At 45.5% G+C, this 18,341-nt stretch overlaps 1 protein-coding gene across 1 annotated transcript in view; it reads left to right on the top strand.

Moving 5' to 3' along the window:
* Window positions 1–343: 343 nt before the first annotated feature.
* LOC121928684 (C4b-binding protein alpha chain-like) overlaps window positions 344–18,341 on the top strand; it is a 40,906-nt gene continuing 22,908 nt past the window's right edge. The window contains exons 1-2 of the mRNA XM_042463746.1: window positions 344–469; window positions 4,626–4,811. Of these exons, the coding sequence (XP_042319680.1) occupies window positions 385–469; window positions 4,626–4,811 (271 nt within the window). The 5' untranslated portion in view covers window positions 344–384. The remainder of the gene's footprint in view (window positions 470–4,625; window positions 4,812–18,341) is intronic.

Genomic DNA, 18,341 nt, shown 5'->3' with positions numbered 1-18,341 from the left:
CGACGTGAAGGCACACAACAAAAGCAGCACAATGTATTCAGTAGAGCGTCTCTTCGGGTGAATTTTATAATAATAATAATAATAATAATAATAATAATCACTTGAAGAGAGTCTCAAATTTTGTACTGAATTATTATTGTTGTTGTTGTTGTTGTTGTTGTGGGGTGTTTTGTCGGTCTTATCAATCTCCTCCTCAGCCGCCTTGGCGGCGGGGCTTCTCTCTCTGGAACGCGCGCGGCCGGTGAGCGTTCGAGGCAGCAACGTCCCTCCGTCTGTCCCTGGCGCGGGCCAGGACTAGGAGCCTCCCTCCCTCCCTCCCTGCCTGGCTCCCGGGCAACGCTGCCTCCGCCGTTGCGCCGCCTCAGAGCCAGGCAGCCCAGGGCCATGCGAGGCCCCCTTCTCTGCGCTCGGCGGCTCTTGGCCACGATGGCGCTGGCGCTGGCGCTGGCCTTGCCCCGGGGGTCGCTGGGTGGGTACCAGCCTTTGGGCAGCCCGCTGCGGCCTCCGCTCGGTCGGCGCCCTGAGGAGGGAAACCCCTGCTCTCGGGCCTAGCCCTTGGGGCCTTGGTTTTCTCTTCTCCAGGGATTCCCAATTGCTCTGGCGTTCCAGCAGAATTCAAAGATGGAGCCATGTGTTTAGTCCTAGAGAGAGATCTTGTAGCGCCTTTGAGACTCACTGCAAGAAAGAGGTTGGCAGCAGGAGCCTCTCTCCTGGACTTCAGTCCACTTCCTCAGGTGCATTTGGTGGAGTGGGATGCATCTCAGGAAGGAGGCTGGAGTCTACGAAAGCTCATGCTCCCAACTTCTTTCAGTTAGGTCCAAAACACACTGCAGAAACAATCCATTTTGAGACTACTTTAACTGCCCTGGCTCAGTGCCAGGGAATTCGAGGAATTGTAGTTTCTTGTGCCACTAGAGCTCTCTGACGGAGAAAGCTAAATGTCTCACAAAACTATAGTTCCCAGAATTCCCTAGCATTGATCCGTGACAACTGAAGTGGCTCAAACTGGATAGTTCTACAGTGTGTTTTGGACCTTAGTCGCAAAGGTGCTACAAGATCTCTCCAGCCTTCCACTTGCTTTGTAGGGGCTTCAGGTGGACTGGTTTTTTGTGAGCCCTTTCCTCTACTCACCGCAAAATGTAGGGAACAATGGAGGACATAATAAAAGCACTAATATGGATGTAAATTCATGCTTCTTAGTCAGGCTCTGTTTTGTGCCTTCAAGTTGTTTCTGGTTTACAGTGACCCTAAGGCAAATCTATCATGGAGTTTTGTTGGCAAAGTTTGTTCAGAGTGGGTTTGCCATCCTCTGAGGCTGAGAGAGTGTGACGTGTCCAAGGCCACCCAGCAGGTTTCTCTGGCTGAGCGGGGATTGGAACCCTGGTCTCCAGAGTCCTAGTCCAATGGTCAAACCATTCTGAGCTCACATAAAAAAGCACACATACACAAACTGACCACAAACTGGCCACTCCCAAGGTGAAACATGGTAGGCCAGGAAAGCTAAGTAGCAGCGCTATTAATTCATTGTATTAGAGCAAACTATTTTGATAAAAATGTTGGTGGAAATCAGTTACTATTATAATAATTTTTTAAAAGAAATGAATTATGAGACCTTTTGAAGTCTGTATTCACCACTCATAACGAAGTAACTGAGGCAGAAGCAGTAGTTTCACTATGGCTGCATCTGCACTGTAGAAATAATCCGGTTTGACACTACTTGCAGTGGGTTAACTTAATACCATAGAATCTGGGGAACTATACAGTATTTAGCTAAAGTTGTGTCAAACCTGATTATTCCTGCCATGTGGAGGCAGCCTCAGTGTGCTTGCAGCCAAGAAAGTGGGGTAGGTTTGAACCTCAGCACAGGCTTTATCTGTACTGTATAATTGCTATGAGTATTATTGAGTATAGAGCCAGTGTGGCATAGTGGTTTTGAGTGTTCGACTCGGACTCTGGAGATCAGGGTTCAAATCAAATCCCATCTTGGCCACGAAACCCCACTGGGTGTCCTTGGGCATGTTACACTCTCTCAGCCTCAGGGGATAGCAATGGCAACCCGCCCTTTGAAGAAACTTGCCAAGAAAACCCCATGATAGGGTCTCTCTAAGTTGGGAAGTGTCTGAAGTATTCACAACTTCACTGATTTCTGCTGAAGCCCACTGAAGAAGGTCTTTTCCCATACAAGCCAAAATGCCTTGGGGTTATTTTAATTTTTTGAGGAATAAACAGACCATCTTAGAGACCTGGAGCTATGTCCTTACTGTCTTCTGTTTTTAAGGAGCTTTTCCATACGCTCTTTATTTAGACATCAGTAAGCCATCATTTTGCATTTCAAAGCAATTATTTCCAAGCTGCATGTTTTTAATGTCTCAGGCTGCATCTGCATTGCAGAAATAATGTAATCTGGTGTCACCTTAACTGCCATGGTTCAGTGCTATGGGATCCTGGGAATTGTAGTTTTATGAGACATTTAGTCTTCACTGTCAGAGAGCCACGACAAACTACAGTTCCCAGAATTCCATAGCATTGAAAGGGTTTCACGCTGGATTATTTCTGCAGTGCAGATGCAGCCAAAGGTGAAATGCTCTATCAAGGTACCTTACCATGCTGTGGAGGCAACAGTAGTTGTTTCTGAACAGATTTGCAAAAGGAAACATGTCACTTTCCATAGAAATAGCGGTGGTGGCCTGTTGCCCCAAATTTTCTGTAAAAGGGGGAGTTTGTGATCCTTAGTGGTTCAGTAGAGGAACTGTAGCAAAGGATTTTGTATAGGCATAGGAATATTTCTTGTATTCCTATGTTTACCTTGATGCTTCTCACATTCCATGTTCCTGAAATGTGCGTTGTGCAGCTTCAGACTTTCTTCTCACTTCTGAGCACACTGACATCTGAACAGCCTTTCAGCTTGAATCCAATTGCATCATTAGCTGCTGTGCTACTTGTAGTTGCCCTCTTCTGTTCCCCAGTTGCTTGTTGAGTGCCTTCTGACCTGGGAGTGTTATCATCTGGCACTAGCTCTTGTTTCATTTTGGATTGTCTCACCATAGGGTTTTCATGGTAAAAGACATTCAAAAGGAGCTTACCGTGCCTTCTTCTGCACAGTACTAACAAATTTTAGCTATAGTGCTACTGCTGTTGTCTCTGAGAGATCCTCCACTGGTGTCACACCCCAATACTGCTGCTGCCCAGAACTGTTTGGCACATTTGGTTTGGCTCCTCAGCAAAAGCTACTAGTAGCACTGGTACTGTCAGTATAGCCTCTTGCCTTACAGGGGCACACAATCCCACCACCTCAGAGGTAGTTCTTTAGTGGGATTGCACTATTACTTTGCATTCTTCTCCTGTTTGAAGAATGTTACAACCCATATCTTTATCCCTGGCATTCCACTTTATGATTATCACCATCATCATCACCATCATCATTATTTTATTATCTGATTATTATTGTCTTCCCTGAGGAAAAATTCTGGGAAACTCAATAATTATATCATTACTATTTTATATTTAGGTGGTCCAAAGAATTATACTGCACTGTTTTTGAATTTGTTTTTTAATGGCTTCCTATGTCCTGCAATTTTGCAAATGACGATAATGAAAAAGTCTATTTGATTCTTAACTTAAAACTAAATAATAATAATAAAATAAATAAAATTTTTATTTGTATACCGCCCTTCCAAAGATCAGGGCGGTGAACAACACAATAAAATCAATACATCAAGATATACATATTAAAAACAAATTAAAAACCCATCAGCCAACCAACTTGCCAACAAAAGAGGGAGGAAGGCGAACATTTGCCTTGTGACTTTTGTATTACATCTCAGTCATAGGTGTTTTGGAAAACCGTAAAAATATTGTTATTCTGCCACCTTTTAAAACATCAGTTCCCTTGATTTGCTTTTGATTCTGAATACTGTGATTCAGTATGTCACTTGTGTCACTAATCTTCTGAATAATAACCTCTCCCTCCCCCTTTTGTATTTGCTCCTGTGTGTATGTGTGTAAGAGAAATGGCGGGGGAGAGCTATTAGGTAAGGATAATGCAACAGTCTCTTGAAGATAAGTCTGGGTAACAGTAGCTTATGCTATGATATTTTTATTAGTCTTTTGGGTGTCATAAAAATCTGCTTGGTGTTATGGTCCTTTTGCTTTTGCTGTAACAAACTCCTGTAGCATTTTTCATTATGCAGAGCAGGGAAAATTTAATGGATTATTATGGAATGTTGATTTGAACAATACTGGTCCCACTCATGGCATAGTATACAATGGCAGCCTAACTGCCAAAATTGGGAAATATACAAGCAACGTGGAAGGTAAGAATCAGGATGTCAGTCACACATTTATTTGTTTATATATTTTATGTTCATATTTTATACGTACGCCTGCTTTAAAGAACAGAAAATAGTATGTTTAATCTTCCAGTTGACGTGAGATCAACTGTTTCTGTAGATAACATGTTTTGTTTTGTTTTTAAAAAAATAGATCTCTCAAGTGTTAATACTTCTCCTGGCATTGAAAGCAGATGGGATGAAGCCAAATGTAATGTCTTTAAAGTCTTTATGCTTCTGATGGCATTATTGTGGTCTCTTCTGATTGCTAAATTTTTGTATTTATTTTGTTTGCAGGGGACTGCCCTTTCCCACCAATATTAGATGATGCTGTCATAAAAGATGAGTTTAATGCGTTAAGGTATTTTCGTGTTGGGCTTGTAGTAGAATACATCTGCCGTGACAAAAACAGTACAGTTCCTAGCATTAATATTACATGTACTGCAGAGTCACAGTGGTCAGAACCTAAGATATTATGTAAAGGTAAACAACTCTTACTTTGCCTTTGATAAATCTAATTATTTAAAGCAATTTCTGTAATGTATTCTGTTTGTTTTGAAAATTATTCTCTGTAATGAGTTTCAAGTATAGATATAACAATGCAATTGGTAGTTTCTCTATTAAAAGTTAATAAGTATTAGTTAATAGAACTATCAGAAATATGACATTGCTATCTCTTATCAATCTTAATTATCATCCAGTAGCTCTAGACCACTATTGGTCCAGTCTGGATAGAAGTTTTCTCATAACCAAACCAAACAAAAACCCAACATAAGGTGATTCTGCAAGTATGTCTTGCTAGGTCATTTGTCAGTATGGTGGGCATTATCATGAAAATACTTGTCTCAGGTACTTTTCAGACTCAAGTAATGGCAAAGAGCAACACAAAATATTCAAGTTGGGAGGTGAGATTGTTCAGTCAGGGATTATTATAGAAGTCTGAATAACCAAAGAGCAATGGTGAGTTGCCAGAGTCAAGAGAAAAGACTAGTATCTTGCTTGGCAAATGTGGTTAAAGAGAAATGGAGGGGATTGGTTGTATCTGTTGATGATAGCTTATTGAGAATATATCAATATATACTTATCCCTGAATGTCTTTCCATCCCATTTCTGTTTCCTAAACCTTTACATTTTCAAGTGTATACCTAAGAACTCTGGAAGCTTAAAAAACAGGACATTACTGCATGCGGCTTTTAAACTGCAAGATCACTGGGAAGGAAGTGGCTTCCCACAACGCCACTTCAACCAGTATCTTCCTGTCCCCATTGCTTCCCTTTTCATTCACGGGGGAAACCCATGAATGACTTGACAACCGTGCAGGTCCCCAGGTATGAAATGTTGCTCCCAGAGCAGTTGTGTGATTGCAAGTCATGTGGCTTCACAGTGTCCCTCCTTCCCCCTGGCCCACCTCCCCCTCACTATTCCAAAGCACTGTCTGTCTGTCTATCTATCTATCTATCTATCTATCTATCTATCTATCTATCTATCTATCTATCTATCTATCTTCAGTGAGGCAGTGGAACTCTGGAATTATGCAGAAAAGGAGAAAATAAAAACAAAACAAAACAAAAATCCTAAAGGAATGCTGGATAGGGAAAGGTGAGGATTAAGGAGTTAAGGAGGAGTGCATGATGGAAGCAGTTGCCCCGGTCTCACAATTGAATGAGTGCAATGATGGATGGCTGCAAAGCAGTATATAGCCATTTTATTTTTTTCTTGCATGACTGCTCTGAGAATGGGGCTGATGTGGAAACATCCACAGAGTGAAATAAGTTCTTGGATGTAGGAATGAGCAGATATCTCCCATTGGGCTCTCTTTCGTTTCTACACAGCTTATCTTGCCTATCATGGTCGCTGTTAGCACTTTTTTGCTTCACCTATAAACACTTTAAAGAAGTAAATTGTGTGTTTCTCTCTCTCTGTGTAATACTAGTAGTATTATGGTTGTCCTATTTTACTTTCCTTGGAATAGAGAAAAAGTTGATAGGTTGTATGTCAGCAGTAGGCAAAATGAGAACATGCAGCCCCCAAAACTCGTTTTGTGGCCCTCAACCATTCCAGATCAGCCTTTTCCTGGCCAAAACTAGAACAAACTGCCTGTCCTGAAAGTTTCTAGGAGCAACTGGTAACATTTTAAGTAGTTTACAGCTCCTCTCTCCCAGTACTGTTTATCATTAAAAATCCCACTGGGTGACTTTGGTCAAATCACACTCTCAGAGTTTCACAGGAAGGCAATGGCAAGAACAAATCTTGCCAAGAAATTCCTATGATAATTTTGCCATAAGTTGGAAATGACTTGACACACAACAACAAATACTTCTGCACTTGTTAATTCTAGTATTCCAATCCAAACGTATTGAGGAAGTTTCTTCCAGGGTCTGATGGGAGAAGCCATAGTCTTCAGGATTCTCAATACATTTGAAAAATAGGAATGCTATGTTTTATGTTCTGTTCTCATTCAGTTCTTTCTTCCTTAGCAAGTTTGCATTTTATAGTGCAAGCATACTGATTAACAAGATTAGTACACTTTAGCCCTAATGGGTATAAAAACTGTTTAAGAGCCCAGTGTAGTATAACCATAACAGCTGTAACAAAATGTGAAATTGATTTTTATGTTGAAGGTATGGTAGGAAGACAAATACCTATGAACAAACTTTGTGAGAAGGAATAGTTTCCAATTAGCAAGGGAGGGTCAAGCAAAGCTACATTTTCTCACCCTATCTGCTTAACATCTGTGCTTAACATATCATACTTAAAGCAGCATTAGACTTGGAGGAAGGAGGTGTGAAATTTGGGGAAGGAACACCAACAATTTAAGATAAGCAGGTGACACCATACTACTTGCAGAAAATTGCAAAGACTTGGAATGATTACTGAAGAAAGTTGTGGAAGAAAGTGCAAAGGCAGGTTTACAGTGGAACATTAAGAAAACAAGAGTAATTATCACAATTGATTTACATAACTTTAAAGCACATTATGAAGACATTGAAATAGTGAAAGATTTTCCATATATTGGCTCAGTCATTAATCAGAATGAAGACTGCAGACAAGAAAGCAGAAGATGAGTAAGTTTTGGAAGGGCAGCTATGAAGGAACTAGACAGACACCTAAAGTGTAAAGATATATCACTGAATACTAAAGTTAGGATTGTCCATACCATCATATTTCCCATTTCTATTTGTGGTTGTGAAAGCTGAACTCTGAAGAAAGCTGATAGGAAGAAAATCAACTCATTGAAAATGTGGTGCCGGATACTGTGGACAGAAAAAAGATCAATACTGTAAATGGGTCCTAGAACAAATTAAGTCTGAACTCTCCCTAGAAGCCAAGATGAATAAACTGAGACTGTTGTACTTTGGATACATCATGAGAAGACTTGACTCACTAAAAAAGAATAATGCTTGGAAAGATAGAAGGCAGTAGGAAAAGAAGACTGCCTTGCCTATGGATGGACTCAAGGAAGTCAAAGCCCCGAGCCTACAAGATATGAGCAGGGCTATTAGTGACAAGGGTGACATGGAGGTCTCTCATTCGTAGGGCCCCATAAGTCAAAGTTGATGGCAGCTAATGACTACTTAAGTCCTGCTAATTTCAGTGATTTAAAACACAACTGAGCCCACCCAGTAATTATTTGGAATAATTACAATTTTCAATGTGAACAATTCAAATTGTTCTCGTCTTCCCACTCAGAATTGGTGCTTTGCTTCCCATGCTTGGGCTATTTACATCAAGGATTCTATCAGTCATTTCCCCATTTACTGTATGCTACAGTAGTGTGATACATTTATTGTGAGTTATACTAAGTAGTAGGAGTGTTTTTGGTGATATCACAACCTAATGAATCCTCATGTGTGAGAACTTTGTTCCACTGATTATTCTTTTTTTGTTTTGCTTTTGTACTTGCATAGCTTTGTGCATCTAACTCAAGATTGTATCATTTTAGAAAAAACTTGTGTATATCCAGGACACCTTCCAAATGGTTTAGTTCAAGTACGTCAGGAAAAGTACAAGATTGGCTCAAAAGTTGCATATTTTTGTATTCAAGGGTAAGGCTCTTACCTAAAGATGTTAAAAGAGTGCTTAAACACATTTCTAATCCACATGTAGTTTTATTCTGAACTGTCTTTACTGAATTTGAAAGCTCTGTATTCCAAACTAACTACTCAGTTCATGATACAGGTAGGAGAGGAGACTATCTGAAAACAGTGAACATTTGATAGTGAACCTTTCTCTTAATGGTACTACTTTAACAAAAACAAACTTCAGCATAGATAATAAAACAATTAATTGTGCTTCTTTTGTAAAGTTTTTTCAGTTTTTAGTTCCAGGTACTTTGGCAGCAAAATACTTGAGTGATTTGCCTGTTGTCATAAGGACACAGTCAAGAACTTTATAGATTCCTTATATATTCCATTGTACATATACATATATCATTTTGTGCCATTTAATTGATTGCTAAATCCAAATTCTGGACCTCCCACATAATTCTGTTATTTTCCTGTTTGGTGCTCTTAAACAAAACTCATTGTGCACACTTCTGGCTGATTGGTAGTCTGCCACCATTACTTATTTTCTGAAAGCACAAATTGAAGTAAATCAAATGGGTAGGCAGGTGGTGGGAGAAGATAATCTGCTTAGATTTTGTCAGAAATATGAATTCCAGATCTCCACTCCAAATCAAGATAAGATGTTTCTTAAAGGAATATAATGAGACAAGAAGGAAATGTAGAATAGGTATTTGAAAAATAAAATGAAAACAAAGTTTATGAACTCAGGTTAAACAGTCTGAAGTAAATTACAACATGGGGTGACATATGCTTCGGTTTGCCTTGGTCAAGAGAGGTAATGGTTATCTAGTGTTGTTAATGAACAGAACATCTCTTTTGCTAAGGTGGATGGCTGGTATAGTGTATGAAGGAATCGAGTAGATACGTATGAAGGAAAATTCTTCTAATCTATTTGGCTTGGAGTTGGAGCAAGGAAGGTGTTAATTACAAGGAGAGGATTTTGGCCATCTTTGCTAGTTTTCATATTAGTGTTTTCTGTTAGATAGGATAGGGGACCCTAGGAAAGATTTTTTTTTTATTCAGATGAGATTATGAATGTCAGCTTCTTCGCCAAAGGTGCTTGTAGCTTTATAAGAATAGTCAATGAAGGGCAGCTAAATATAACAGGATGTATAGTTTACAAAATAAAGTAATAATTTATTGACTTAGGGTTTTCTGTTCACTAGTACATAATTCAGATTTCTAAACAATTTTGAGAGGTTTATAATTTAGTTTTGTATTTTCTGCATATAGGTTCATATTAGTTGGACACAATGTTAGTGAGTGTGTGTTTCTAGGAAGAGATGTTAAATGGAGTAATTCACTTCCCAGCTGTCAGCGTAAGTATGTTAAGTTCTGTACTGTTTTTCAGTAATTTTGGGGCACACATTATAGCTGTGCATAATTTATTTGGGAGTAGTGCTGATAGAAGATAATGGGAGACCTCTTTCAAAATGTAATTATGTACATTATACAAGTAAACACATTGAAAGTGTAAGGTTTATTGTTTTTACAGTTTTGCTGTACCAAATGCTACTGTGTCTGAGAAATTAATAGCTAAGTTATAGAGTGTTGTGGCAGTGCATTATGAAGAATTTACACCATTATTTATTGATAAAATCACAGTGATCTGTTCTGACATGGATGCTGTAGTTGATACATAGCTAGTGGATCTAGCTTTGGCTCGTACTTCTCCACTTGTACAATCAGAGAATGTTGACAAGATCCTTGGAGAGGTGAAATCTACTAAATGTGTCCTGAACTCTTACATATCCAGATTCATAAAAGTTGCTGGGGGGAATTGATGGAATGGTTAATGCCACTTTGAGGCAAGACAGGGTTCCAATATTCCTAAAAGGGCAGCAGTAATACTGTTGTTGAGTGCGCTCCCAGCTGTAATGCATTGGATAATTTCTGGCCACTCTTGGATATTCTATTTATTTGGGAAGGTGGCAGTGGTGGTGTTTCAGTTCCAGAGATTCTTGATTGAAAGCCATTCCAGTTTGGCTTCAGAGCTGGCTATGGACTGAAGACAACTTTGCTTACCTTGTTGGATGATGTGCTAGAAACTGGTCATATGGAGGATGTCCTTGTTGGTTCTGCTGAATCTCCTGACAGTTTTTTTTTTTAAAAAAAAAAAACTAGAGCACATGATGGTTATTCTGGGCTTATTCTCTGGGATGAGCAGTGTTGTGGTACTTCCTGAAGGCCTGAGTTAAGGTGTTGCTGAGAAATTTCTGTTCAGCCCTGTGGTCATGGGTCTGTCTGGCTACTGTCTTGTCCCCATGCTACGTGACAAAGGATGGATCGATACTGTAGAAATAATTCAGCTTGACACTCCTTTAACTGCCATGGTTCCATCCTACAGCATCCTAGGATTTTTAATTTTGTGGGGCACCAGGATTCTTTGGCAGAAAAGGTGTCTTTGATCCTTGTCTTTCTTGGCTTATTAAACAGGCCAGAGGGTGACTGGATGAGTGAGTGAAGAGGTTACTCAGGCCCCCCCCTACAACAAGGCAGCATTCCAACTTGCCTAAAGGAGGCAGTTGTAAGGCTATTTAACATATACATGAAACCTTGGGGAGAGGTCAAAAGGAGTTTTGAGGTGAGGTGCCATCAATACGTGGATGATGCTCGACTCTACTACTCCTGGTCCTAAACCACTGTCTGTCATCAGTAATAGACTGGATGAGGGCAAACAAATTGAAACTTAATTCAGACAAGACAGAGGCACTCCTGGTCAGTCAGAAGGCAGATCAGGGAATAGGGATACATTCTGTGTTAGATGGGGTTACACTGTCCCTGAAGATGCAAGTTCTCAGTTTGGGAGTACTCCTCGACTCAGCTTGGAACCTGGAGGTCCAGGTTTCTGCAGTGACCAGGAGTGCTTCTGCACATTTAAAGCTTGTGCACCAACTGTGCCCATTCCTTGAGATGTCTGATATGGCCACAGTAGTACATGCCTTGGTTACATCCGGTTTGGATTACTGTAACATGCTCTACTTTGGGCTGCCTTTGAACAGTGTTTGGAAACTTCAGCTAGTCCAAAGAGTTGCAGCCAGGCTGTTAATGGGCAGATATTGGGGGTGTTCTCACTGGCTTATACTCCGGGTTACAAATTGAATTCAAGGTATAGCGTTCCTATTTGAACCCGAATTAACTCTAGAACTGTTCTAGAGTAACCCGCAATCGTTCTTACTACGATTCGAATCTGAATTGGCTTTTTTTTAAAAATCCGGGTTAGAGGCTTATAACCCGGAGTAAAAAAATAGAAGGGTCGAGCCTACTATTTTTCCTTGATTCGGGATAGGAATTGGAGTATTTAAATAGGAACGACCAGCCTCTGAATCGAGTTAACTGGATGGGAGGAGTGGAGCACGATGGGCTGGCCTGGGGGTGTCACCCTTTGGTCTCTTTCTGTATCGCCAGCGCCATTTTTTTCTATTTGCATGGATTGCAACCTCCCCTCTGTGTGAGGAGAGCCCTTGAACACCATTTGTAACGGAGGAGAGGCTGGATGCACAGCAATCTGGGGGGAAATAGAGCCTTTCCTTCTCTCTTTCCCAAACGGAATCTGGGGAGACATAGGAAACCCTGGATATGTGTGTGTGTGTGTGTGTATTCCACTTCAACCCACTGCCTTCTCCTCTTTGATCCGATTTTCCAACCCTGGGCTTTGGATGCAGAGTGTCTAGCCACTTAAACCCACTGCCTTCTCCTTGATCCGATTTTCCAAACACACACACACAAAGAGAGAGAGAGAGAAAGGAGGAGGCTGGGTCCATAAGCCAGCCTGATTCCATGCCCTCCTTTCCCAAGGCATGTCCTCCATTGCTCCCCCCTGTCCAGGAGGACTTCCAAAATGCCCTCTCTCTCCCTTTGCACAGTCCAAAACCACATACTCATTCACGCCAGGCTGCAAAGAGGAGGAGAGAGGCTGGGCCAGGGAGATGTGTGTGTATCCCTTTAAGACATCTCTCCCAGGGACAGCAAGGCAGCTTGTGTGTGTGTGTTTGCACGCATGTATATATACGCATATGAATGTATGTGTGTGTGTGTGTGTGCGCGCGTATAGTAACAACTTTTTTAATTTATGAAAAAAACCTCATCTGTAGTTCAAAACCCACTGTAGAAATAATACAGTTTGAGACCCCTTAACCTGCCCTGGCTCAGTACTAAGGAATTATGGGAAATGTTGTGTTTGTGAGACATTTATCCTCCTCTGCCAGAGAGTGCTGGTCCCATAATAAACTACCATTCTTCTTCGTGGTCTCTGCGAATCACACAAATGGGTTTATTCTGCGCCTGCGCAGCAATCCTCGGAAACTTCTAGAATCTCTAGGCAGAAAGTAATGTATCTTTCTGCAACTTTTTGGCGGTAGCTCCGCCCACCCATATATAAGGCCCCTGGTGGCCCGCTACTCTCCAGTTCCTTCATTCTGCCGCGCTAAGCAGCTCTAGGAACTTCGCTGGCTTTTGCTTGCTCTTGTTATTGAATCTCTGGCTATTTTGACCTTCGGACTTTCACTGACCATTCTCTAAACGGACTTTCCCTTGGCTTGATGACTTTCTTTCACTTCGGCTTGACTTCGGACTGGTAACGGACTCTTCTTACCATGGCCTCTTTCAAGCAATGCATTAAGTGCGGGGTTAAATTCCCCAGGGCCGATGGCCACGACAAGTGTGTCCTCTGCCTGGGGGAGGCACACGTTCAGGGCAGTTGTCCCCACTGCAAGGCCATGTCCACCCAAGCCCTCAAGAATAGGGACAGGACTCTCAAGGCCGCCCTCTATGAGAGGGTTCTCAGCCAGCCTAGCGGCTCTGGAGCCCCTGGGGAAGTGGAGGCCTCCAAAGCCCCCAAGAAAAAAGGGGAGAAACGCTCCGACCGGGACAAGAAGCGGGCTTGCTCGTCCTCGCCGCCGGCTAAGACCCGCCGCAAGGGGCCCCCAAGCACGGTCTCAGTGCCTCCGCCTGAGTCGAGACCAGTACCGTCCACATCGCCTGTTCCTGAGCCGGAGAAGACCCCGACTCCGTCTGTACCAGCCCTCTCCCGTACAGTGCCGCTCGAGCCCAGAGTCCTCCTCACCAGACACCTCTCTGTACCGGCAGACAGCCTACAGATTGTTCAGGTGGACTCTGAATCGGAGGGAGAGCTTCGGGACTCCTACGCTCCATTCTCCCCTCAGAGGCCGAGGTCAAGATCACCCTCGCCTTCGCCAACACGGCGACCATGCTCTGCCTCACGGGACCGGGCCACGCTAGGTACCGAAGCCGACAAGGCTCTGGCTGCACACCATCGCCCCCCTGCGGGTGACGACCGGGACCTCTTCCAGGCGTTCCCGGACCTCGTCCACGATCAACGCATGGGACAGTATCTAATCCTGGTTGACCTGTCCCGCCTCCGCCGGGACCTCCATGCTCATCTTCAAGGCCATCGTCCAGATGATGACACTTCCCGCCGGGACGACCGAGACGACTTCGGGACATCCGACCCTCTCCTCAGACGGCGGAGCCCATTTCTCTCGAGATCTGCCTCGGGCTCTCCTCGTTCTGCATCCCCAGTCTTGGATGAGGATGCCCCGTTTGTGCCTCAGGGCCCTTCTGTCCCTTCGCCTACGGATGACGTTAGGGCCTTTGCTGACAGGGTCATACGGATGGCTGACGCCCTCAACCTTGAAGTCGCCCATCTGGAGGATGATGCCCTTGACCCGGTAGAGAGGAGGATCCACGGCTCTGCCCCGGCTCCACCAGCCCTGGCCTACCTCCCTTCTCTGGAGAAGATCGCCAAGCGCTCTTGGGACGCCCCAGCCACCATACCGTCCACTTCGCGCAGGATCGAGAACCTGAACTGAGTCACTCCATCCGCCCCGTCCTGGCTGTCGAACCACCCGAAGCTGAATTCAGCTATTGTTGAAGGGGCCCAGTCCACCTTCGCCCCCAAAGCCTCGTCCTCGCCCGTAGACAAGGACAGTAAGAAGCTGGACGCTTTGGTGAAGAAATTCTACGCTTCGGCTGCTCTAGACCTCAAGATAGCTAACTATGCAGCTTGCATGGGGTCCTACATCCAGTTCCTGGTGGAGAAGATGGATCCCACCATTGCAGACTTGCCCGAGGACAGGAGGCGTATGATGGCGGCTCTCAGGAATGAGATCCACCTGATGGCGGGACAGCAGATCATTTCTGCTAGGTACTCCACTGATTGTGCATCTAAGATCCTATCTGGCTCCATTGCCCTCCGCCGCTATGCATGGCTCCGGTCATCGGATCTTACCCCTCAGGCAAAAGCGGCTATTGAAGACATGCCCTTTGACAACTAGGGCCTCTTCAATAGGGACACAGACGAGAAGCTTAGCTTCAGGTACCAGATGAAGACCGCGGCTAGGAAGCACGGTATGTCCTCCGTACCGTCCAAATCTCCTCGCCAGAGGTACCCTGGCCAGCGCCCCTGGCACTCAGGAGGCCAGTACCGTTTTCAGCCCCAGGACCGTCCTTACCACCAGGACAGCAACCCCTAAGGCCGATCCTCCCAGTCACCTGCTCCCCCTCTGGACAGGCGCCAATCTTCCCAACCCAGATACCAACAGGGATATAGGAAGAAGGATGGCCGGGGCAAGAAGAGGTTCTGATGTGTTCCTGCGCACCTCGTCACCTCTAATAGGCTGAGCCCCTTCTTTACCACCTGGGCCGCCATCACTACAGACTCTTGAGCACTTAACATCGTCCGTAGGGGTTATGCCCTAGAGTTCTCTGAGCTCCCGCCAACCGGAGCTTTTCTTTCAACCGTTCCCTTGGACACCCTTCTCGACGAAGTGCGCACCCTCTTAGACAAAGACGCCATTGAACCCATCTCCCCCTCTGAGTTCAAGTGGTGCTTTTTTTTTCCAGGTACTTCACTGTACCGAAAAAAGACTCTGGCCTCAGACCCATAATGGATCTCCGAGCCCTTAATAACTTTATTGTTTACAAAAAATTCAGGATGGTAACTCTTGCTTCTATCTTACCACTCCTACAGAAAGACTACTGGTTTGTGACGCTAGACTGGAAAGTTGCATATTTCCACATAGCGATCCTGGAGGACCACCGCAGGTTCCTTGCCTTCGCTGTCGGGCACCAGGCGTACCGATACAAGGTCCTTCCCTTTGGCCTTGCCACAGCTCCAAGAGTCTTCACCAAGTGCATGGCACCCGTGGTGGCTTACCTACGTCAGATGGGAATCACAGTCTTCCCGTATCTGGACGACTGGCTCTTCGCAGCATCCTCAAAGGACGCCCTACTCGAACAGCTGGAATTTGCCTTATCCCTGCTACAGTCACTAGGGCTGCAGGTCAACTTCGACAAGTCCAACTTGACTCCTACCAAGCGAATAGACTTTATAGGATCAACACTGGACTCTGTACAGATGAGGGCATACCTTCCAGAGGCAAGGTTCCAAGCCCTCTGCGCATCTCTACAGCCGTGCCTCCGTCAAAGACGCCTTCAGGCCCGTGCAGTTCAAGTTGCCATGGGGCACCTGGCCTCCACCACTTTTGTCACACCTATTCAATCTTGGTTCCTCTCCGTGTTCGACCCCGTCCGAGACACGGCTACCAAGTTGCTCACCATCCCGAGGACGGTGCAGAGGTCCTTACGATGGTGGCTCCAATCCGACAACGTCTGTGTGGGGATGCCATTTCTACCCCCCTCAACCAGACCTCTCCCTGACTACGGACGCCTCCCTACAAGGATGGGGTGCCCACACATTGGACCTTCAATAAAGGACAGATGGTCATGGGCAGAAGCTACTCTCCACATCAGCGTATTGGAGATGCTCGCCGTAGAGAAAGCACTCAGAGCCTTTCAGGCGGTCCTCGCGGACAGGGTGGTGCTCCTTCTCACCGACAACACCACCGTCATGTACTACCTCAACAAACAAGGCGGTATGAAGTCGAGGACGCTGCTATCAATCACCATCCGCATTTGGGAATGGTGCATAGAACACAAGATCCTGATACAATGCATTGACCTGCCCGGCGAACAGAACGACCTGGCAGACCGTCTCAGCAGGTCATCATCCACTTGCCACGAGTAGAGACTGCATCCAGAAGTAGTCTCCTGACTCTTCAATCGTTGGGGAACCCCCCTCCTCGACCTGTTTGCCTCCCGGCTGAACACTCAGACCGTAAGATTCTGTTCATGGTACAGAGACCCAGCATCGGAAGGGGATGCCTTCCAGTTCAAATGGACCCAAGGCCTCTTGTACGCCTTCCCTCCATTCCCTTTGATTACAAGGGTCTTCTCGAAGATGTTGGCCGACCACACGGAGGCGATCCTGGTAACGCCGTGGTGGCCCAGACAGCCGTGGTTCACTCCGCTCCTACAACGAGCGCAGGACCATCTCCGCCTCGAGCACCGGCCCGACCTGCTCTCGCTCCACAACGGACAAGTTCACCATCCCGAGATGCAATCCCTCCCATTGGTAGCATGGAGGATTTCATCCTGAGGACACTTCCATCCGGTGTACAGGACATCATCAAGGCAGCACAAAGACCATCAACACGGAGGTCCTATGCCTACAAATGGGATAGGTTCCTAACCTTTCTACAAGCAAGGGACACTCCACCATCCCGTGTCTCCATCCCTATAGTCCTGGACTTTCTCATGACTTTAGCGGATGCAGGTCTCTCCTTGAGTTCTATCAAATGCTACCTATCTGCCATTTCATCTCACTACCTGTTTCAGGACAAGCCTTCTCTTTTTGGGGATCCTCTCATAAAGAGGTTCCTTAAGGGATTCAACAATTTGCACCCACCGATTCTGGACCCTACACCACAGTGGAGTCTAGATACCGTCCTGGCACATTTGGTATCTAAGCCCTTTGAGCCATTAGCTACCACGGACCTGAGACTCCTCACTTGGAAGACGGCCTTCCTGGTAGCTATAACGTCAGCCCGCCGAGCTGGTGAATTGTGTGCCCTGAGGATGGACCAACCCTTCCTCCGTTTCCACAAGGACAAGGTGGTGCTCCGTACAGACATCACTTTCTTGCCAAAGGTGGTGTCTGCTTTTCACATCAACCAGGACATTGTTTTGCCGACTAGGATACCATGGCGGTAGCTCCGCCCACCCATATATAAGGCCCCTGGTGGCCCGCTACTCTCCAGTTCCTTCATTCTGCCGCGCTAAGCAGCTCTAGGAACTTCGCTGGCTTTTGCTTGCTCTTGTTATTGAATCTCTGGCTATTTTGACCTTCGGACTTTCACTGACCATTCTCTAAACGGACTTTCCCTTGGCTTGATGACTTTCTTTCACTTCGGCTTGACTTCGGACTGGTAACGGACTCTTCTTACCATGGCCTCTTTCAAGCAATGCATTAAGTGCGGGGTTAAATTCCCCAGGGCCGATGGCCACGACAAGTGTGTCCTCTGCCTGGGGGAGGCACACGTTCAGGGCAGTTGTCCCCACTGCAAGGCCATGTCCACCCAAGCCCTCAAGAATAGGGACAGGACTCTCAAGGCCGCCCTCTATGAGAGGGTTCTCAGCCAGCCTAGCGGCTCTGGAGCCCCTGGGGAAGTGGAGGCCTCCAAAGCCCCCAAGAAAAAAGGGGAGAAACGCTCCGACCGGGACAAGAAGCGGGCTTGCTCGTCCTCGCCGCCGGCTAAGACCCGCCGCAAGGGGCCCCCAAGCACGGTCTCAGTGCCTCCGCCTGAGTCGAGACCAGTACCGTCCACATCGCCTGTTCCTGAGCCGGAGAAGACCCCGACTCCGTCTGTACCAGCCCTCTCCCGTACAGTGCCGCTCGAGCCCAGAGTCCTCCTCACCAGACACCTCTCTGTACCGGCAGACAGCCTACAGATTGTTCAGGTGGACTCTGAATCGGAGGGAGAGCTTCGGGACTCCTACGCTCCATTCTCCCCTCAGAGGCCGAGGTCAAGATCACCCTCGCCTTCGCCAACACGGCGACCATGCTCTGCCTCACGGGACCGGGCCA

Source organism: Sceloporus undulatus, chromosome 4 (assembly GCF_019175285.1).
Source record: "Sceloporus undulatus isolate JIND9_A2432 ecotype Alabama chromosome 4, SceUnd_v1.1, whole genome shotgun sequence".
Taxonomy (NCBI): Eukaryota; Metazoa; Chordata; class Lepidosauria; order Squamata; family Phrynosomatidae; genus Sceloporus; species Sceloporus undulatus.
This window is presented reverse-complemented; position numbering and strand designations above follow the sequence as displayed.